The sequence below is a fragment of the Monopterus albus genome, unplaced genomic scaffold (assembly GCF_001952655.1).
Source record: "Monopterus albus unplaced genomic scaffold, M_albus_1.0 scaffold50.1, whole genome shotgun sequence".
Lineage (NCBI taxonomy): Eukaryota > Metazoa > Chordata > Actinopteri > Synbranchiformes > Synbranchidae > Monopterus > Monopterus albus.
This window is the reverse complement of record NW_018127930.1, coordinates 3,875,566-3,892,402: the sequence shown is the minus strand read 5'-3', so window position 1 is coordinate 3,892,402 and position 16,837 is coordinate 3,875,566. Positions and strand designations below refer to the sequence as shown.

The window sequence follows — 16,837 nt, the reverse complement described above, 5'->3', positions numbered from 1 at the left end:
TTTTCAAATGGTTCACTGAAATCTAACCTCCTTTCAGTTCACACATCTCTGCTGGGCACGTTTTTGTTTAGCTTCACATTATGCGTCAACGTCTCCAGCATTCATTGCTCCCTGTGTCTGGTGGATGTTGGAGTGCTGTTTGGGGGTGAACATCATTAGTTCTATTAAATTTGTGGTGAAGTTTGAGAAAAAGAGAATCGGTGTAGTTAGTGAACAAAAAAGATGAAAAGACATCATTTATTTAATCTTTTTTTACTTGTGCTGCCGCATTGCATGACGCTGCTAACAAAAGATCCCATAACAGAAGGTACTGAACTGAAAGAACTAAAAAGAAATAATCCTCATCATATTTTCACCATAGCAGCTATGGGCAGTAATGCTGATGGCAAATGACTTAAAATGTTTATATTTTATTGCAGTAGTAACAGCTTTTAAATAAACCCAATCAACTGTAAAATGACTACAACTACAATGGCTACATTCCAGCGTCCATATATTATACATTCTGGTTCACCTAAATTGGATCAGAGTCATTGTTAAAGTTATTATTTGCACCTGTGATTTTCCTACTATGGCAAGTCACAATATCTTCACCTAATGATGGTAACCCTGGCACAGCACTGCTCAGGAAAATTGTGTCCACCACAGCTGCATGAGGTTTGGCATGCTCTTAAGATCAGGTTGTGCTACCTGACATAGGGATCAGTGATTTGCTGCATGATCCCATCGCTATAAAGTGTGACATTTGAAGCTTTACAGAGCTCACAGAAAAGAAATTGTGGGCTTATTTTTGAAGGTGACCTTATGAGGCATTGTTACACCTGGATGCATAGTTCAAAGGCCACCTGAAGACCTTTTGTATGAAAGGGAAGTAGCAGTCACTCACTGTGCATGATGTATATTGATGATAAAACTCATGGCAAATGTCACTGTAGCTCCAAACACACAGCAATACATGATGCACTATACAAACCTATTCTGTCAATATTTTTAATGCCAGTATAACAGTAATGTTGACAAATTTCCTGACTAAAATGTATTGTTTGTATGTCAAATTTGTGAAACAGGTTTGCACAGGTAACCTGGACAGTGTTTGTAACCGATTCATTATTATAATAATTATGACTATAATACATATAACAGTATCACAATTACAGCAACATACAATTTGTGTACATTAGTAATGAAGCCATTTATAGGCTCACTATACAAAAAGAGCTGTTTTTCCTTACTGTCCATTGTCACTGAGGCCTACTAAACTTCCATCTAGTGTCCAGTACATAAAATTACACCTGCCACTAGACAGAAATATAGATGTGAAAATATCTTGATCATGAAATACTGAAAAATTGATGATAATATTATAAATTGTTTATGTGATAAGGTACTATAAGAAGAAAATATTGAGCATTGTTCAGTAATCTTTACTGAAGCAAAGGCAAAGGTGTTTGATTCAGTTTGACCTAATGCGCATGCGCACTCCAAAAAAAGCTCGGGGGGGTGTTTTCGTTAGTGTGAGCCGCTTTAGTGTTTTCTGCTCTTATGGGTTTGAGAGGATAACGTCTCCGTCTACCGCTGCAGACTCAGCTCAGGTAAAAAGCTAAACGACTATCTGTATTTACAGCCAGTGCTTTCATTCCTTAATGGGCGTCACTTCTGTGTAGCAGCCAGTAACATTAAATTACAGCTTTAGTAACGTTAAATCATGTAGCATAGCTAAACAGCAGAGTCGCCACTAAATTACTAAATTTCCTACGAACCAGTCATGGCACGCTAATCCAGCTATTCTACAACACAAGATAGTATTGGTGTTTATTTCTATGCACATCAGGTTATAAGATGAGCTAACATGCGTTAGCCTTCCTCGGGGGTCAGTACCAAGGTGGCTAATGTAATGTCAGTTTAGTACAGTGTTTAGTAAAGTCCATGGCTCTGTAGAACCGTCATACTAGCATTAGATCGCTACAGTGTGCGCTGCAAAATGTTTCTGTTTTATCTGATCGTTTCACAGGTGTAGTTTACTGAAAATTTTAAGCTAATACTGTCATACGGTGTAAAAGTATACTGCACTCTCTCATCAAGAATAATTAATTGTAGTACAAGCAAAACCATGGAAAAAAACGACTTGGCATCTTAAATTATACCTACAAGTTATTATAACGCGAGATGTTGCATTAAGGTTGATTGAAGATTTTAATGATCCGACGCTGACAGTTATATAGGCTACAGTACTGGAGCTACCAGACCAGACACAAACCTCTTTGTTATCGTTTTGCTTCACCTTAATTATACTGGGTTGGCTTTATATTGGTGACACATTGAGCTCTGGTTACCACTGGTAGCATTTCAGATTGAAACCGGTGCACTGTTTCATTTCAGTTCACATTGGTATGAAACTCAGTTTGCATTCAGAAACATCCTTGAAATAGGTAATCTATTCCTGCAGATGCCTTTGTTCTGTCAAGGTGATGTTGCCTTTGCTTACTTGTGTACCTGGTAGTCCAGTTTTATTTTTTAAGTCTGCACTGCATTGCTGTTATACAGCAGTGCCATATACAAGCAGAAATGAAGTAATTATTAAAAGCCAATATACTGTATGTGTTGATTGTAATGGATTATTTACACTGCAGTAACATTATTAACTGATAGAAACCAAAAAGCTGCCAGGAACACACTGGCACTTTAAAAAGACAAGATACTTTACTGAAAGAAATTATACTTTAGCCTCTTGACTAACATAAAAGGGTGTCTAACATTACAGGAGCCCTGGTGGTGCTTTGAAAAATACTCACCCACATGACTCGGTTCCCAGCTGCAGGGATTCTGTAATAACCATACAGTTTGTACAGCTACTGTATACCATGTAAAGAACCCACTGCTTCAGCTGTCAGATATATACAGGGTAGTAACACATGCAGTAATTCCCTCTGAAATGGAGGCAAACAAAAGTCTTTGTACACAATACTGACCCATAGCTGTTTTTGTTTGCTAGTTTGTCTAAGCTTATTCTGCTGCTGTACTCGTAAACCATTGTAGATAAGACATGTTGTGCCTGTAAAAAAATGTTATTTCTCATTTTAGTAATGAGCTCCTAAAAAGCTAAGTTTAATGCCAGAACCTAAGGAGCAGCTATGATCTTATTTTAAAAATGTTTTTGCAGTCTTTTCTGAGCTGCTGCTTGGCTTTATAGCTGACACTGACCTTGTAACTGCCTACGTACAAGAAGATAAAACCATGGGAAATACAAGTAGTGAGAGGGCTGCAATGGGCCACGGGGAAAAGGCTCAGCGAAGAGACAGCCGAGGCATAAAGGAGGGGGAGAGGCCAAAAATCCTGATGGACAGCCCCGAGGATGCAGAGATTTTTCACGGTGAAGATATGAAAGTACGTCATGCTGCTGTCTCACAACAGTTTGTCTGCTGCCGATGTGATCATTTTGTGCCTATAGATAGTTGTTTTTATGGGTATTTCAGGCTCCTTTAGAGAAAGAAGAGTTCCTTGCATGGCAGCAGGACTTAGAAGCAGAAGACAAAGGGCCAACTTTAGACCGACCAACAGTCTTTCGCTGGACTGGAGATGGCAAGGAGGTCTACCTCTCTGGATCCTTCAACAATTGGGCCAACAAAATTCCTCTTATTAGAAGGTGAGGGCATCTTGTATTGTTATGTTTTTCTTCTGTTACATTCCTGTACTCGTTTGTAGGTATTTGATAGGACATGTTTTTAATGAGACTGAAGATTAAAAGAGAAGTTGCTCTGTCAACTTAACCTGTTTGTCACATGCTCTCTCTTGTCATCTTCCAAAGTCAGAACACATTTGTGGCCATTGTTGATCTACCTGAAGGTGAGCATCAGTACAAGTTTTATGTGGACGGCCAGTGGACCCATGACCCAGCTGAGGTCAGCTATTATTCTGACACTAATATAACTAACCTTTAGTCATACAGGCTTTCATCAGGCAACATCCAGCTAGAGCAATTCTTGTAGCTGTTATTGTGCCCTACAGTGGATGAAGAGGCCTTTTAATCTGGGTATATTTTACCAGATAATTTTCTCTGCAGCTTCCTGCGATTATTACCAGAGGTTGCAGTGATTTTGTTATTGGCCATCATTTTGATGGACAAAGTCATAAAAATTCCATCATAAACTATTAATACCTGTCATTTTTTAATGAAATGATTTGACCATTTTGTGTTCTTCCTCACAGCCAGTTGTAACCAATCAGCTTGGCACAGTCAACAATGTCATCCAAGTCAAGAAAACTGACTTTGAGGTGTTTGATGCTCTAATGGTGGACTCGCAGAAATGCTCTGACATGTCAGGTGAGTGCCGACAGCCTGTTCTCATGTCTGCTGTGCTAGGATTCATTGATACAGAGAAAATGTTTTAGAAACAGGTCCAGAAAAATGTGCAAAATGAATAAAGGAATCTGTTTTTTTCCTCAGTATTTTGCTGTGCTGGTCCTATTGCCCAGCATCTATTAGTGAACATCAGTTAATTTAAACCACTTTCTTCCAACTGAATTTCAGGGGTAGAATTTTAAAATGGGAATTTAGAGCTGTTGTGTGAACTGATGCCAGGTCTGTGCAAATGTTTGAATATGACACTATCTTAGCTGTACAATCCTCCCTGACTGCTCTCTTTCCTTTCTGCCTTCATTAGACCTCTCCAGCTCGCCTCCTGGGCCATATCATCAGGATGCCTATGCTCCGAAACAGGAAGAGAAGTTTAAGTCTCCACCCATCCTTCCACCACACCTGCTACAGGTCATCCTCAACAAAGACACTGGAATTTCTGTAAGTAGCTGCCATGGATTTAAATCAGGCTCATTCCACACGCAGTTGTTTTGATTGTGGATCTTCTTGAAAAATGTCAACTTCTTGTTCTGTGCTTTGTACTGTAACTGTCGCATCCTTAAAAACAGTAACTTAAACAAATAGTTGAAATATTAATAGTCTAAATATTAAAGGTTTATCATATCAGGATAAATAGTTTGTTGAAAAAGCAACATATTGGTCATACATAATACAATAGAACCACCACAATACATAATACTCAGCAGGCAATGTAATAAGACAAATAGAAAGAGAAAGAAAATCTGCTTCAGAGTCTCTTTATTGGTTTATTTCTGTTTATATCCAGTGTGACCCTGCATTACTCCCAGAACCCAACCATGTGATGCTCAACCACCTTTATGCTCTTTCCATAAAGGTAAGGTCGCAAGCAGACTGAAACACTCCAAAACATAATTCTGTTCTATGTTTGCCGTTTTCAGCACATCTGGCTGCTGAAATGTGGGAAAACGTTCTGTAGTGCCACGTGATAAATTATCAGCTTTGTTAGCATTTTTTAATTTAGACTGTGAGCTGCTGCTTATCTTAGGAAGCTTGCACATTATATCAGTGGAATGCTAACAGGCTACTCATAGGCTGAAGGACAGATAATTGCCCCTTCTTCCAACAACATGACAGGAAAAACAAACACACTAAGATATAAGTACAGCCAGCAGTGTCAGACTAAATGTTGAAAAAGAGGAAAAACATACATGTGCCCTGTTCATTGATACTCTTTTGACCTGTGCACAGCTTTTTTTATATTAGTTGGAGCATTTTTTCAGGTTTGTATTAAAGCAGTGTTCTCAGGACCATATGTAGACTGGAATGTTTTTGCTTTCTCTTATCATTTCTCCTGTTCCTGCTGTCCCTTCTTAAGAGATCTCTACTGATGATGGGGGACAACAATACAATGTCCTCGTTTTGAGCTAAAATGCATTTTAGAGTTTATCTGAAGTAAATGTAAATCTTCAGCAGTTTGAGTTTATCAAGTTAAGTGGGTAGGTTTTAAAAGTGAGTTTTTTTTTAATGCAAAATCTCTTCGTTTTTCTGGTTAGTGTTTATGTGGTAAGCTGCACTGGAGGATCGGCAACACACTAGAAAGACTACAACTTGGGATAATACTAAATAGATTTGTGTATTTCAGACTGCTGAATCCTTATATTAACCTCAGGTGAAGTTTGAAATATTTTCTTGCACGTGTTGCGGAGGTAGAGCAGGTCGTCCACTAATCGCAGGCTTGACGGTGCGGTCCCCACTGTGGTCCACATGTCGAAATGTGAGCCTGATACCACTGTTGTCATAAGACCCACATGGATCCAAGCTGAAAGCATCAATTTCATGTGTTTTTAAGTATATTTTGCCTCATGTTATCTTTATCTATTATTTCACAGGATGGGGTGATGGTACTCAGTGCAACACATCGCTACAAGAAGAAGTATGTTACCACCTTACTATATAAGCCCATCTGATTCAAGATCAAGTTCAAGACTTTATAAATTCTGTTCCAGTGTGTTAACTGTACACTGAGTGTACAAAATATTAGCTCCACCTGTCTTTTCCATAGCGTAGAGAGGACAGGGGAGTCCAGGCTCATATCGCTTTGGGGTTTCACCTCTTAATTCCACATGCTAACTTAAAGAAGCAGCTCTAAAAGAGGTGAAGTTATATTTGTAAATTTAACTTTCATTTGCAGAAAAAAATTAGGAATAGTATTTACTGAGGGAATGTACTGAAACAGCGCATAAGCTAAGATGGAATCAAATGATAAAGTCAGACATGCATGTACAGCAAAAAGTCATATTGCGTCAAGTTTTATTCATATAGCTCAGTGTCACAAGCCAGTTATCGTACACATCTGTTTACGATGATGTCACCTAGTCACTCCAGTCCTAAATGAGCTTCCTTTCTGTGCTCACTGACTGCCCCCTGTAGTTTTTAACACTGTTTTTGCTTAGTAAACCTAGAGAGGCACTGAGATAGGACACTATGCCAGGTCTGTAATCCAAGCACACAAAAATATAAGGTAATACCTGGAAAACCAGGCTGAAACACCTGAGATACGTGAGGCTGCTATCGTCTTTTCCATGGTTGAGGAACCAATGGTGGAACAGTCAAGAATCAAATCAACGATGGGGAAAAAAATTGCACTGCAGTGGTGTTTCACTGTTTCTTTTGCTTATTTATCTTGAAACTGATGAGCACAATAGATATATATTCACTTTAGTTGATGATGTGGTTTGTTTGGTTGTCAAAAATTTCAGTGTTGTGGACAAGACTAATCGAGACAACTTTCTTAATTAAGACTTAGACAATGTAGTTGAGACCAAAACCATAACATTTCATTATTTTTTCATACATTAATTTCATCTCAGTTTTAAAATTATTATATTAGTTGTGCACTATGATAATAAATGTTTATTTTATGTTGAATATGTATATTTTATGTAGAATATATTCACAGTGTGTGCATATTTACTGCACAGTAATGTTTCAGAACACTAATACTTAACCCTTTTGAACATTATGCAGGTTTTGTAGTCTTCACACTGATATACCTTTGCACATGTGCAATAGTTTTTCAACACTTTTTTCACTGAATCTAAGTGCATTCTAAAAATGAAGTCTCCCCAGCTTCCTTACACTGCTAATCTTTAGTGGCAAGGAAGGTTTCTATAAAATGAAACTTCTGATCAATTCATTGTTGAAAAGAAGAAGAAGAAAACATTTAACAGGAATCAGAAGGCTGAAGATATGAGACAATGAAAGTCGTGTGACTAAAACTGACTTGAAGAACCATAACACTGACCATAATGCTGTCACTGTTACTGCAGGTTTGTGTGGTATGTACTGTAGGAGTAATTGCCATAAACATATGAGGCCATATTTATTATCAGCCAGGAGGGCAGAGAGTGCTGAAACTGATGATCTCAGAAAATCTCTCATTTGTTTGTGTTGCTTCTGTTATTGTTTCAGAACTAGTGTGGTAATGATTTATTGATGGGAAGACATTCAGATAAGTTGCAATACCATTAAAATGTGAGCCCTTGAACCATGCTGGTGTGTACACATTTACCATTTTTGAGAGATCTTTTATTAAAGGTTAAGCTACAGTAAAAAATCATAATGTGGCGTGTGTTATTTGTGCGTGTCTGTACATTATATATTTGTGTACTTTCAGCCTCACACTCTTTAATAGAAGGCAGTGGCTTGTTTTGACTCACAATCATAAAAACCCCTGCAGCAATTTTTGTAAACAGTGTAGTGCGTACCAACCTTTTTTTTTTTTATCATGAGGAAAACTGTGGCTTTTGAATGTTTTGAACAAACAGGTGGAAATGGAATGGAAAGAAAAAATTGGCTTTTTCACACTAAGTGACAAAAATTCACTAAGCACATATTCAATGTGCAAAACGCTTTAAATAGAAGAAATTGTTTAAATGTTGCTGGTTGAGACAGATCAAACATTCTATACATTTAAAACATAAGATTTTAAGCTTTTATTATTATTAATCTTCAGTAATGTCTAAAACATAATTCCAACTATGACTTGTCAAATGTGCTGGGAAATCTGCAACATTCTCCTTGACAGATACTGTTAACATGGCTAAGGGCGCTTTCCTCTTCATAACATTAGTGCATCAATCTTGAAAGTCTGGGTTTTCCATGTCTTTATACATATGGTGGAAAACTGGTTGTGTTTATCTCTGTTTTTTGGCCATGAAGTTTTTACAGACGTAGACAAAAATAGCATCTACAGATGATCTAACTTAAGCATCTTTAGAAACATCGCACACGGTTTGAAAAAGATCACAGAGCCTGAGAGTTTTACTTGCCTTTACACCTGCTGCTTTGAGTCTGTATCTCAGAGCCCATGCATTGCGAAACGTGTGACCCTCTGTAGTATGAACAGCTGAATGGTCAGATTCCAAGGCCCCATGCTTAATATATAAAGATGGCCTGATCTCAGGGAGAGAGCTACTCTGTGGCTGACCTTTTGACTAGCAGGATGAATACTCTCCGGGCTCTGTTTCTCTTGGCGGCAAGCCTCACTGTTGGTGAGTACAATTTGACAAAAGCTACTCATCTGTATGGATGGTGGTGGTGAATAGTACAATATAAATACATTTGTGGTTGTGCCTGCTTGTGCTGCAGCCCAGTCGTTGGACTACAAGGCACTCACCCAGTTCAGAAAGATGATCCTGTGTATGATGCCTAATAGCTGGCCTACTCTGGACTATTCTGACTATGGCTGCTACTGCGGATTTGGAGGCTCTGGCACACCTGTGGATGACCTTGATAGGTTATGATTCAGTCACTCTGCTTGCTACAAGATGTCATTAAAAAAGTCTTTTCAGTGTGTTTCAGAATGTATCTTTGTTTAAACTAGGTGCTGCCAAGTGCATGACCAGTGTTATAGTGATGCTATTCAGCATCCCAAGTGCTGGCCCATCGTTGATAACCCTTACACAGAGTTATATGACTACAGTTGTGACAGTGTCAACAAGAAGATCACCTGTGGCAGTGAGTACACCAACTCTACTCACATGAACTTATAAACCTGCAGTAACATACATTTTTGTCTTTTCTGTCACTATTTCTACTTATCAGGGATAGATGCAGTGGGGAGTGAAATACAAATGAATTCAGTGGAAAAAAGAATTTAATTTGTAGAAATGTTTGCTTGCCTTTAAGTAGAGTGAAGTTAGTCTCTTTCACTTCTTCAGGCAAAAACAATGAATGTGAGATGTTCATCTGTGAGTGCGACAGGAAGGCCGCTGAGTGCTTTGGTGTGTCACCTTGGAACCCTGATAATGAACACCTGCCCAATGATCGCTGTCGCTAGAGATTTCCAGATGAATTTAACCTTCCACGCAACCAACTTTTAGTGTTCTAAGGTGACTGTGATTGTTTTATCAAATGTGTCATACTATACAGTCACATATAACGCAACATGATTTGTGTTCGGTACAAGACATTTCTCATATTGTAATTTTTCTAAGGTATATCCATCCATCATTCCTTTCATGTCCCAAGTCTCTCTTGGCAGCATGACATTTTTGAAGTTACTCTGACAATAAATATAATTAGATCTGCATCTCTTTTTTTCTCACATGCTGGTTAGTGATATTCAAGCCAGTTATTCACAAGTATGATCATAGCACAAGTTACCAATAGAGGGCACAATGATCCACCTTTTTCTTTCTCAAGCTTGGAGGATGAAATTGATAGTATATTGTAGAATAGCATAGGCTTAGACTGCCATCTGATGTTTTGTCTGTATATTTTACAAAACATCATGTATAGTATGCAATATTTGCACCTATAGTAAAATAATTAAATATGCATTTTTTCAGGAAAAAAAGGAATTCAGTTTAAATTTTATAGTTTAAATTTTTAGATTTATTATAGTTTTATACTGTTTTTTTAATGAACCATCAGCAAATACAGTAGCTCTGAATGGTATTTTCTGGGTGCCCTCTCCAATCTCATACTGTATTTGTGTTATTAGTGGTTTGGTGTATTACTATCTTTTTAATTAGCTAATTAATTTAAGTTTAACACACAGTGGCATTTATTTAAAATGCATATTTTCATACTAATCGATTGTCTGCTTTATGATCACAAACACTGGAAATACAACCCCAAACCAGAAAATGTTGGAATGGTATGTAAAATCAAAACTAAAACAGAAAATACTGATGTGTAAATCATCTGTGCCCTGTATTACATTAAACAATTTGATGACACCTCAATTTTATTCTTTGTTCAAAATAAACAAACTCTGATGCCTGCAACACATTCCAAAAAAAAAAAAAAAAAAAAAAAAAAAGTTGGGACAGTAAAGCATTTACCACAGTGTGATGTTGTTATTCCTTTTCACAACACTCAAAAGACATTTAGGGACTGAGGACACAAAGTGATGAAATGTTTCAAGTGTAATTTTGTCCCATTTTTTCTGCAAACAATTCTTAAGCAGTCCTGGGTGTTCGTTGACGCTATTTGTACCAAAGTACCAAACAAGATTGCCAAAGTAATCCTGTGCCCATGTGGTTATATCTCTTATAGAAGAATAATGATTCTTGATGCAGTGCTGTCTGAGGGCCCCCAAGATTCTTTGAATCTTTTATTTATGTTATGCACCATAGAGGGTGATGTATCCAAATCTCTTCCTATCTTTTTCTTTTTTGAGGACCAATTTTCTTATATATACATTGGCAAATTGGAGATCCCCAGGCCATCTTTGCTCCTAAAGGGCTCAGCCTTTTCTGGATGTCACTTTTGTGCCAAACCATGATTGCAGTCACCTGTTGGCATCACCTGTTCTAACTTAGATCACCATTTCCTTGTTTTACCTCATTACCAGTCCTGAAATGCAACTGCCCCACCTGTTTTTGGAATGTGTTGTAGGGTTCAGAATTAAAGGGAGTGTTTAGTTTGAACAGAAAATAAAGTTGATGAGGTGTCACATGTTTTCAATGAAATACAGGACACAGATGATTTACACATCACTATTTTCAGTTTTAATTTTGATTTTACATACATTCCCATCTTTTTTCTGATTTGGGGTTGCATACATATAATACTGCATGGAGCTTTAAAGTATAGTATAGCATGCAAAACAATCATTCAATATGACTTAACCAAGTACTGAGTCTACCAGCAGCTATTGTACCATAATCATTTTCAGCTCTGACAGCATTAGTTGGTCACATTACAAACAAGGCCGGGTAACAATCTGAGGTCAACTCCATTTGTATTGCTGGGTGACGCTGGGTATTTCTATAAGTTGCTCTTCTTCTCAGTTGTCACACACAGCTCCAAGACCAACAGATGGTTGCAGGTGACAGTTGCTTCTGAGATAATTTGGCACCAGATAAAACAAATCCAGTCAATGCAGCCTGCTGTTTCGGTCTAAGCTAGCCACTGCTGTTACTGTAGCTCCCAGCAGCTCACTCATTGTAATCACAGCTGTGGCTGCAGCTCACTGGACCAGTCTTCAGGCTGTTGTTCAGACAACGCTAAACATTAGCATCGTAAGCACCTGCACCTGGTAGATGGCTGCTGGCCATCCACCAACTGTGGCTGCTGCTAGCTCAAAGATAAAATGAGAGAAATGACAAAGGCAACAAAATTATAAAAGCCTTTCTTTATATACTTCAGCTGAGCATTATCAGTTCAATAAGAAGAGATCAAATGAAAGGGAACAGCAAAATTATTGTTTTTAATTTTTATTTTCTGGAGATAAAACTTTTGTCAATGTGAAGTGTTTTTAATAGGCGTAAATCCATATGAAGATAGATGCTGATGGAGAAGAACCAGTAAGTGAACAGTGCGATGACATCAAGGAGGCAGAGTTGATGGGGAAGAGGTGGGTTGAACAATAGTTTTCAGCTCTGAGATTTTGATAAAAGTTGCAACAGTTGAGGTTAACCACTCAATTCTGAAGGATATGTTGATTCTAACTAAAATAAAATAAAAATATCTTTTTCTTGTTGTTTTTCTTCTGTTACTAAAAAAAAACCTAATTTTTGTCATTACTCTCACAATATTGTTGCTTCAAATTAAGCCACTGCTGTTATTCTTTTTGTGGCTGACATTGATTCTTCATGTTGAATGACAGAACACAGTCTGTGTCTCCCTTAGAAAAACAAACTTATACATGGGTATGTCCTGTATTTCTGGAATGGACTATCTTTGCCATGAAAGTAGTGGTGGGACCAGGACTTCACTCTGAAATAACCTGGATGTATGACAAACTGAAGTATTACATTTTATTTAGTGTGTTTGTGCAAGTGTGTGATTGAATTGGTTGGCTTGTGTGACTGTCTTTTGGTGATGTTGCATATGGGCAATTTGTTTTCAGGTCTCTTTTATAGAAAAGACTGATGTAAGACTTTGTGAAAAAAAAGGACCCTTTAACATGTCAGTTACTTTGTAATGGAATGTCGGTGAAGCATTGGCTACAGCTTCTGAAGTATTAAAGTGGTTAAACAAAGCAAATGTCCTCTCAGACAAAAAAAAAATAGACACACAAACCTGCTGTAGTTAAGCTGTGATATATTTTCCTGAGTGGCTCACTGGATGCTAAGAAGATGTAACACCTGACACCAGCCGAACATTGTTGAATTTAATGAATAAATGAGTGCTGTGGGGGAAAGGGTGTGTGAACCTGTTACATGTGCAAACTGTTCACATCCACTTGATATTGCTCGACTGTGACATTTCCCAAAGATGGTGGTCCTGGGAGGACACAAGCTTGAGAGAATAGAAAATGAAAGACAAAGAAACAAGTCTAACAGAAAGGTGACTAAGAAGGAGAGGAACAAGAGAAACAGAGACAAAGACTTTCTCACTGTAGCTGCTAGAGTATCTAATGATGACTCCACCCTCACATGTAAACACAAGCCCGCACATTATCTAAAGTACTTGCTGGTTCTGATGCTGCCATGGTTACTTGCTATTTGTCATACCAGTCATGTACAGTACAAGAAGTCTTCCCAGCATGTTTTTCAACTTTTCACAGCAGGTAGGGGAGTGTCTAGCACATACTTTTCTGTGCAAACCTTGTGTGTCATAAGATCTTGCAGTTTGTTGACTTATTCTCTCTGGTCTGCATAATGTACCACATTTAAGGCCCTCCAGGAATCTGAGCCTGAGCCAAGAGGAACAATGTGTGTGTGAAAGTACATCTCAGAGCATGGGGTCATCCCTTTGTTCATCCACTATGGGTTAATACTTGAGCTGTAAGCACAGAAGGTTCTTAAGACAAAAACTTTGTGTGCTGATATACTATAGGAGTTTTCTTTGAAATCCATACATGCGGTCTTATGTTTTCAGTTTTCCTCTAGGGCCCCTGTTAATCAGGGCTTACACTGTAGATGCTTTAATGTGCATTTGTAAATGGGAGAATGAACGATTCACATTTCAGCGGGATAGTTCATTTCAGGTTGATGAGATATTTTTAACTATTGGCTTTTGACCATCTAACATTGAAAATTCATTAATTCGTCACAGAGTTTTACAGACTTTAATCATCATGGAAAGAACCGTGAACATGACGGCAAGCTTACCAGAACACCACCATCATGGAAACGCTCATAAACATGCTGTTATGATTTCATTATGAGCCTGTCATGGTTTCATTACATTTTGTCACACAAACTGCTTAGTTAGGTTTATAAACAAAAACAACTTAGCTGAAAAAAGACACAGTAGACACTCAAACTGAACTCAGCTCCTCTGGGAGAAAGTCCTTTGTCTTATGGACCAAGTCATCCACCCCAACCTAACCTGGACCTTGTGGCTCTATACACTATATTGTGTAACTGTTGGTTGCAATAATCTGCTGGCACAGACAACATATGGAGGCATTTTGTTTACCAGAAGACAGTCTAGCTGAGAAGGTAGAAACTAATTATACAGTTCTACTTCGCTGAATGTAAATGTTTCCATTCTGATCTGACTCTGCTTGATAAACTCTTCTGAAGATGATCACCAGTGCTCTGCATACTGAGCGACATGTGTGAAGGCCAAGACGGTGGCTTATGTTTTGAAAGCATGGGGCCATAACAGTTAGCATTTCCATGGTTAACATTTGATTCATCTTTTTCCATGCACAACCTGTAATTCTGTCCTTTGTTGTTGTCCCAGTGTGGTGCTGCGCTAGCTCCTGGCCTGAAAGACACACAAAACTCAGTCCGCTCATTTGGATCTATGTTCTGGGGTAAGCTAAAGTCAAAGGAAAAAATATCCAAATCAGAACCCGCATATCGCTGTTGCTGCAGAAGCATGCAGGGAATATCATGATGGCTCCTCCAAGAGTCAAAGGTCAACCTTATATGCACAGCCTTTTCAATACTGACATGAGAGACACACACTTTGCCACTCAAGGAGTGCTCTGAAATGTTGCAGCTTTCCAACTGTACGTGCATCTCTCGCAGGCGTGCAAGGAATACTTTAAAATCAAGTGTGGGCTGAGGGAAACCCAGCCGCAACTTGTAGCGGGACAGTTTGTTTGAGGTTGACTGTTGGCCATGCAGTTTGGCCAGAGAAGGTTTCAACACCAGTGTGGAAGTGTGAGAAAATGGCTCAGGGATGAAAAGACGGACAGCAGTGAGCGCTAGGCCTTTGGCATCTGCAAATACCACATGCTTCTTGCTTACACCGCCACTGTCCCTGCGGAAACAGCTTCGAGGTCCCAAGTGCAAAGGGGAGGAAGGTAGTGATGAAGATGAAAATGAGAAAGAAGGACAGTGGAGGCGGGCCCTTGGCATACAGTTGTGTCGCTGTGTGGATTTCAGAGGAGACATGGACAGAAGCTGATAAAGAGGCTGGTGCTGGCTGAGGCTCAGATAAACAGCAAGATCAACTGGTATCACAGTGGGCTGGGGCTGACTACCAAAGGCATGGAGAACTCTGAGGAACACAACAAAACAAGATCTTCAGTTACAAGTACCAAGATTGCTGAAAAAACTTAGAAAGATCAACTGGACTAGGTTTTTAGGTTGAAGACGTTTCACCTCTCATCTAAGAGGCTTCATCAGTTCTTTTGATTTTTCTAAGTTTTTTTCAGCTTACTATGACCTGGATGACAGAGTCTGCATGGACAAGTACCAAGATTAGTTGCACACCTTTTTTTTAAGAACATGCTACCTTTACCACTTGTTCAAATGTAATGACATAATTGCATGCAATATTATAATCACCACAAGTACAATTAAATGAAAGTACAGTAACTTACCTAGCACAATTCATGTTCAGCCTGTAGATGTTACACTGTAAATCCATTGTCTTTGCCAGAGAGTTGTATCTCATTTAGAAAAATCTATAGGCAGAAAACGAGGATAATAAATAAAAGTTCTTTGTGAATTAAACAACAATCAGTCCAAAAAGGGCCTACAGTATATGCATCGCTGCAAACTGCTCTGGAGAACACTGATCACTAATTGCTTAAAATACAAATGTAAAAGAAATTGTATTTTTAAATGCAAGCTATACTTACATGTAAAGCAACATGATGTTTCACCAGACCAGAGAAAAAGAAAGAAAGAAAGACATGATTGTGGTCCCAGTTTATTTTAGCTCTCTCCAGAGCTTATGCGTGGAGTTTGTGAGTGACGCTGAACCCTTCTCTGACACCACATTTGCATGTTAGTAGGGTTTAGCCAATGAAATAAAGCTGCTTATGTGCTGCCCCTAAATAACTGCTGGATGGAAGGGAGTGCCTCCAAATTCTTTTCATGTAACTCTGCTCTAATGATTCAGTTGCTCAAATATGAACTTGTGCACAGATTATGGTAGAACTCAAGAGTATTAGAGTGTAACATGCATACACACCAAAGCCTCTTTATTGGGATTTTTCTTTTTTTGACAATCTTCACCCAATGATCCTTTTTAAATTACTGACTTGTCCATTCTCCAGTGCCAGTTAAAAGGAAGCTGCTGGCACAATGTCCAATTAAGCTCCCTTTTTTAGAATTTAAAATGTTTTCCATTAAATATGCATCAAGTTGAAGTTGTTCTTCTCTCTTCTTCTTTACAATTTAAATTACAAATCATGCTGACAGGAGCTGGACTCCTACTTTCAGATTAGATAAGGGATGAACTCATGAGAACAGAGTAGCGCTAACATTTTAAAAAATCACTTGCTTTTATGTAGATAAGAAATTAAACTTACTGTACACAGTTAAAACATACACATCTTCTAAAAGCCATGTTTTTCATCAGCTTCATACAATAAACCTTTCAATTGGAAAATAACTCGCTAGTTGGAAAAGTATTCTTATTTAGCATTTATTTTATTTTAATTTCATTTTTTTAACACTAGAACCATCATGAGGTCATTTGGACCTCTCTTGCCTATTAAAATGCATGTAACTTTGTTTGAGTAAAAACCCTATGTCTCCCAGTAAGTGACTTTTCCTAAAAGTGTGTTACACATCATCTGCATTTTGGGGATTTTGGAATAAAAGAGAGAGGAAAAAAAGAATGGTTTTACCTAAA

The 16,837-nt window shown here is 38.2% G+C and overlaps 3 protein-coding genes across 5 annotated transcripts in view; 2 read left to right on the top strand and 1 right to left on the bottom strand.

The window, feature by feature from the left end:
• Positions 1 to 1,490: 1,490 nt before the first annotated feature.
• Positions 1,491 to 7,952, top strand: prkab1a (protein kinase, AMP-activated, beta 1 non-catalytic subunit, a). 2 transcript variants are annotated; one of them, XM_020601214.1, is made up of 8 exons: positions 1,491 to 1,592; positions 3,191 to 3,384; positions 3,474 to 3,643; positions 3,806 to 3,899; positions 4,207 to 4,321; positions 4,662 to 4,795; positions 5,142 to 5,210; positions 6,226 to 7,952. In XM_020601214.1, exons 2-8 carry the CDS (start codon positions 3,235 to 3,237, stop codon positions 6,301 to 6,303), a joined length of 810 nt encoding a protein of 269 aa, XP_020456870.1. In that variant the 5' UTR covers positions 1,491 to 1,592; positions 3,191 to 3,234; the 3' UTR covers positions 6,304 to 7,952. The 2 variants fall into 2 exon arrangements, with proteins under 2 accessions (XP_020456870.1, XP_020456869.1); XM_020601213.1 differs by having other exon boundaries at positions 3,161 to 3,384.
• An 876-nt stretch (positions 7,953 to 8,828) lies between these two features.
• On the top strand, positions 8,829 to 9,999 carry LOC109960795 (phospholipase A2-like). Its single transcript, XM_020601156.1, has 4 exons — positions 8,829 to 8,889; positions 8,987 to 9,134; positions 9,222 to 9,355; positions 9,559 to 9,999. The coding sequence occupies exons 1-4, from the start codon at positions 8,841 to 8,843 to the stop codon at positions 9,675 to 9,677; spliced, it is 450 nt and encodes a 149-aa protein (XP_020456812.1). The 5' UTR covers positions 8,829 to 8,840; the 3' UTR covers positions 9,678 to 9,999.
• Positions 10,000 to 11,410: 1,411 nt separating this feature from the next.
• LOC109960692 (protein phosphatase 1 regulatory subunit 3C-B-like) overlaps positions 11,411 to 16,837 on the bottom strand; it is a 10,580-nt gene continuing 5,153 nt past the window's right edge. The window contains exons 1-3 of one of the 2 annotated variants that reach the window (XM_020600962.1): positions 15,837 to 16,197; positions 15,576 to 15,659; positions 11,411 to 15,250 (exon numbers count right to left, since the gene is read on the bottom strand). In XM_020600962.1, the coding sequence (XP_020456618.1) occupies positions 14,260 to 15,250; positions 15,576 to 15,649 (1,065 nt within the window). In that variant the 5' untranslated portion in view covers positions 15,650 to 15,659; positions 15,837 to 16,197 and the 3' untranslated portion in view covers positions 11,411 to 14,259. Of the gene's footprint in view, positions 15,251 to 15,575; positions 15,660 to 15,836; positions 16,198 to 16,837 lie in introns of those variants that run through there. The other variant, XM_020600963.1, reaches the window with a different exon arrangement.

Excerpts from the sequence above, each read along its gene's own strand:
- prkab1a (XM_020601214.1), top strand. The coding sequence starts at position 3,235 with ATGGGAAATACAAGTAGTGAGAGGGCTGCAATGGGCCACGGGGAAAAG. Across the intron at positions 3,644-3,805 it reads AAAATTCCTCTTATTAGAAG|TCAGAACACATTTGTGGCCA; the intron begins GTGAGGGCATCT and ends CATCTTCCAAAG. Across the intron at positions 3,900-4,206 it reads GGACCCATGACCCAGCTGAG|CCAGTTGTAACCAATCAGCT; the intron begins GTCAGCTATTAT and ends TCTTCCTCACAG.
- LOC109960795 (XM_020601156.1), top strand. The coding sequence starts at position 8,841 with ATGAATACTCTCCGGGCTCTGTTTCTCTTGGCGGCAAGCCTCACTGTT. Across the intron at positions 8,890-8,986 it reads GGCGGCAAGCCTCACTGTTG|CCCAGTCGTTGGACTACAAG; the intron begins GTGAGTACAATT and ends CTTGTGCTGCAG. Across the intron at positions 9,356-9,558 it reads CAAGAAGATCACCTGTGGCA|GCAAAAACAATGAATGTGAG; the intron begins GTGAGTACACCA and ends TCACTTCTTCAG.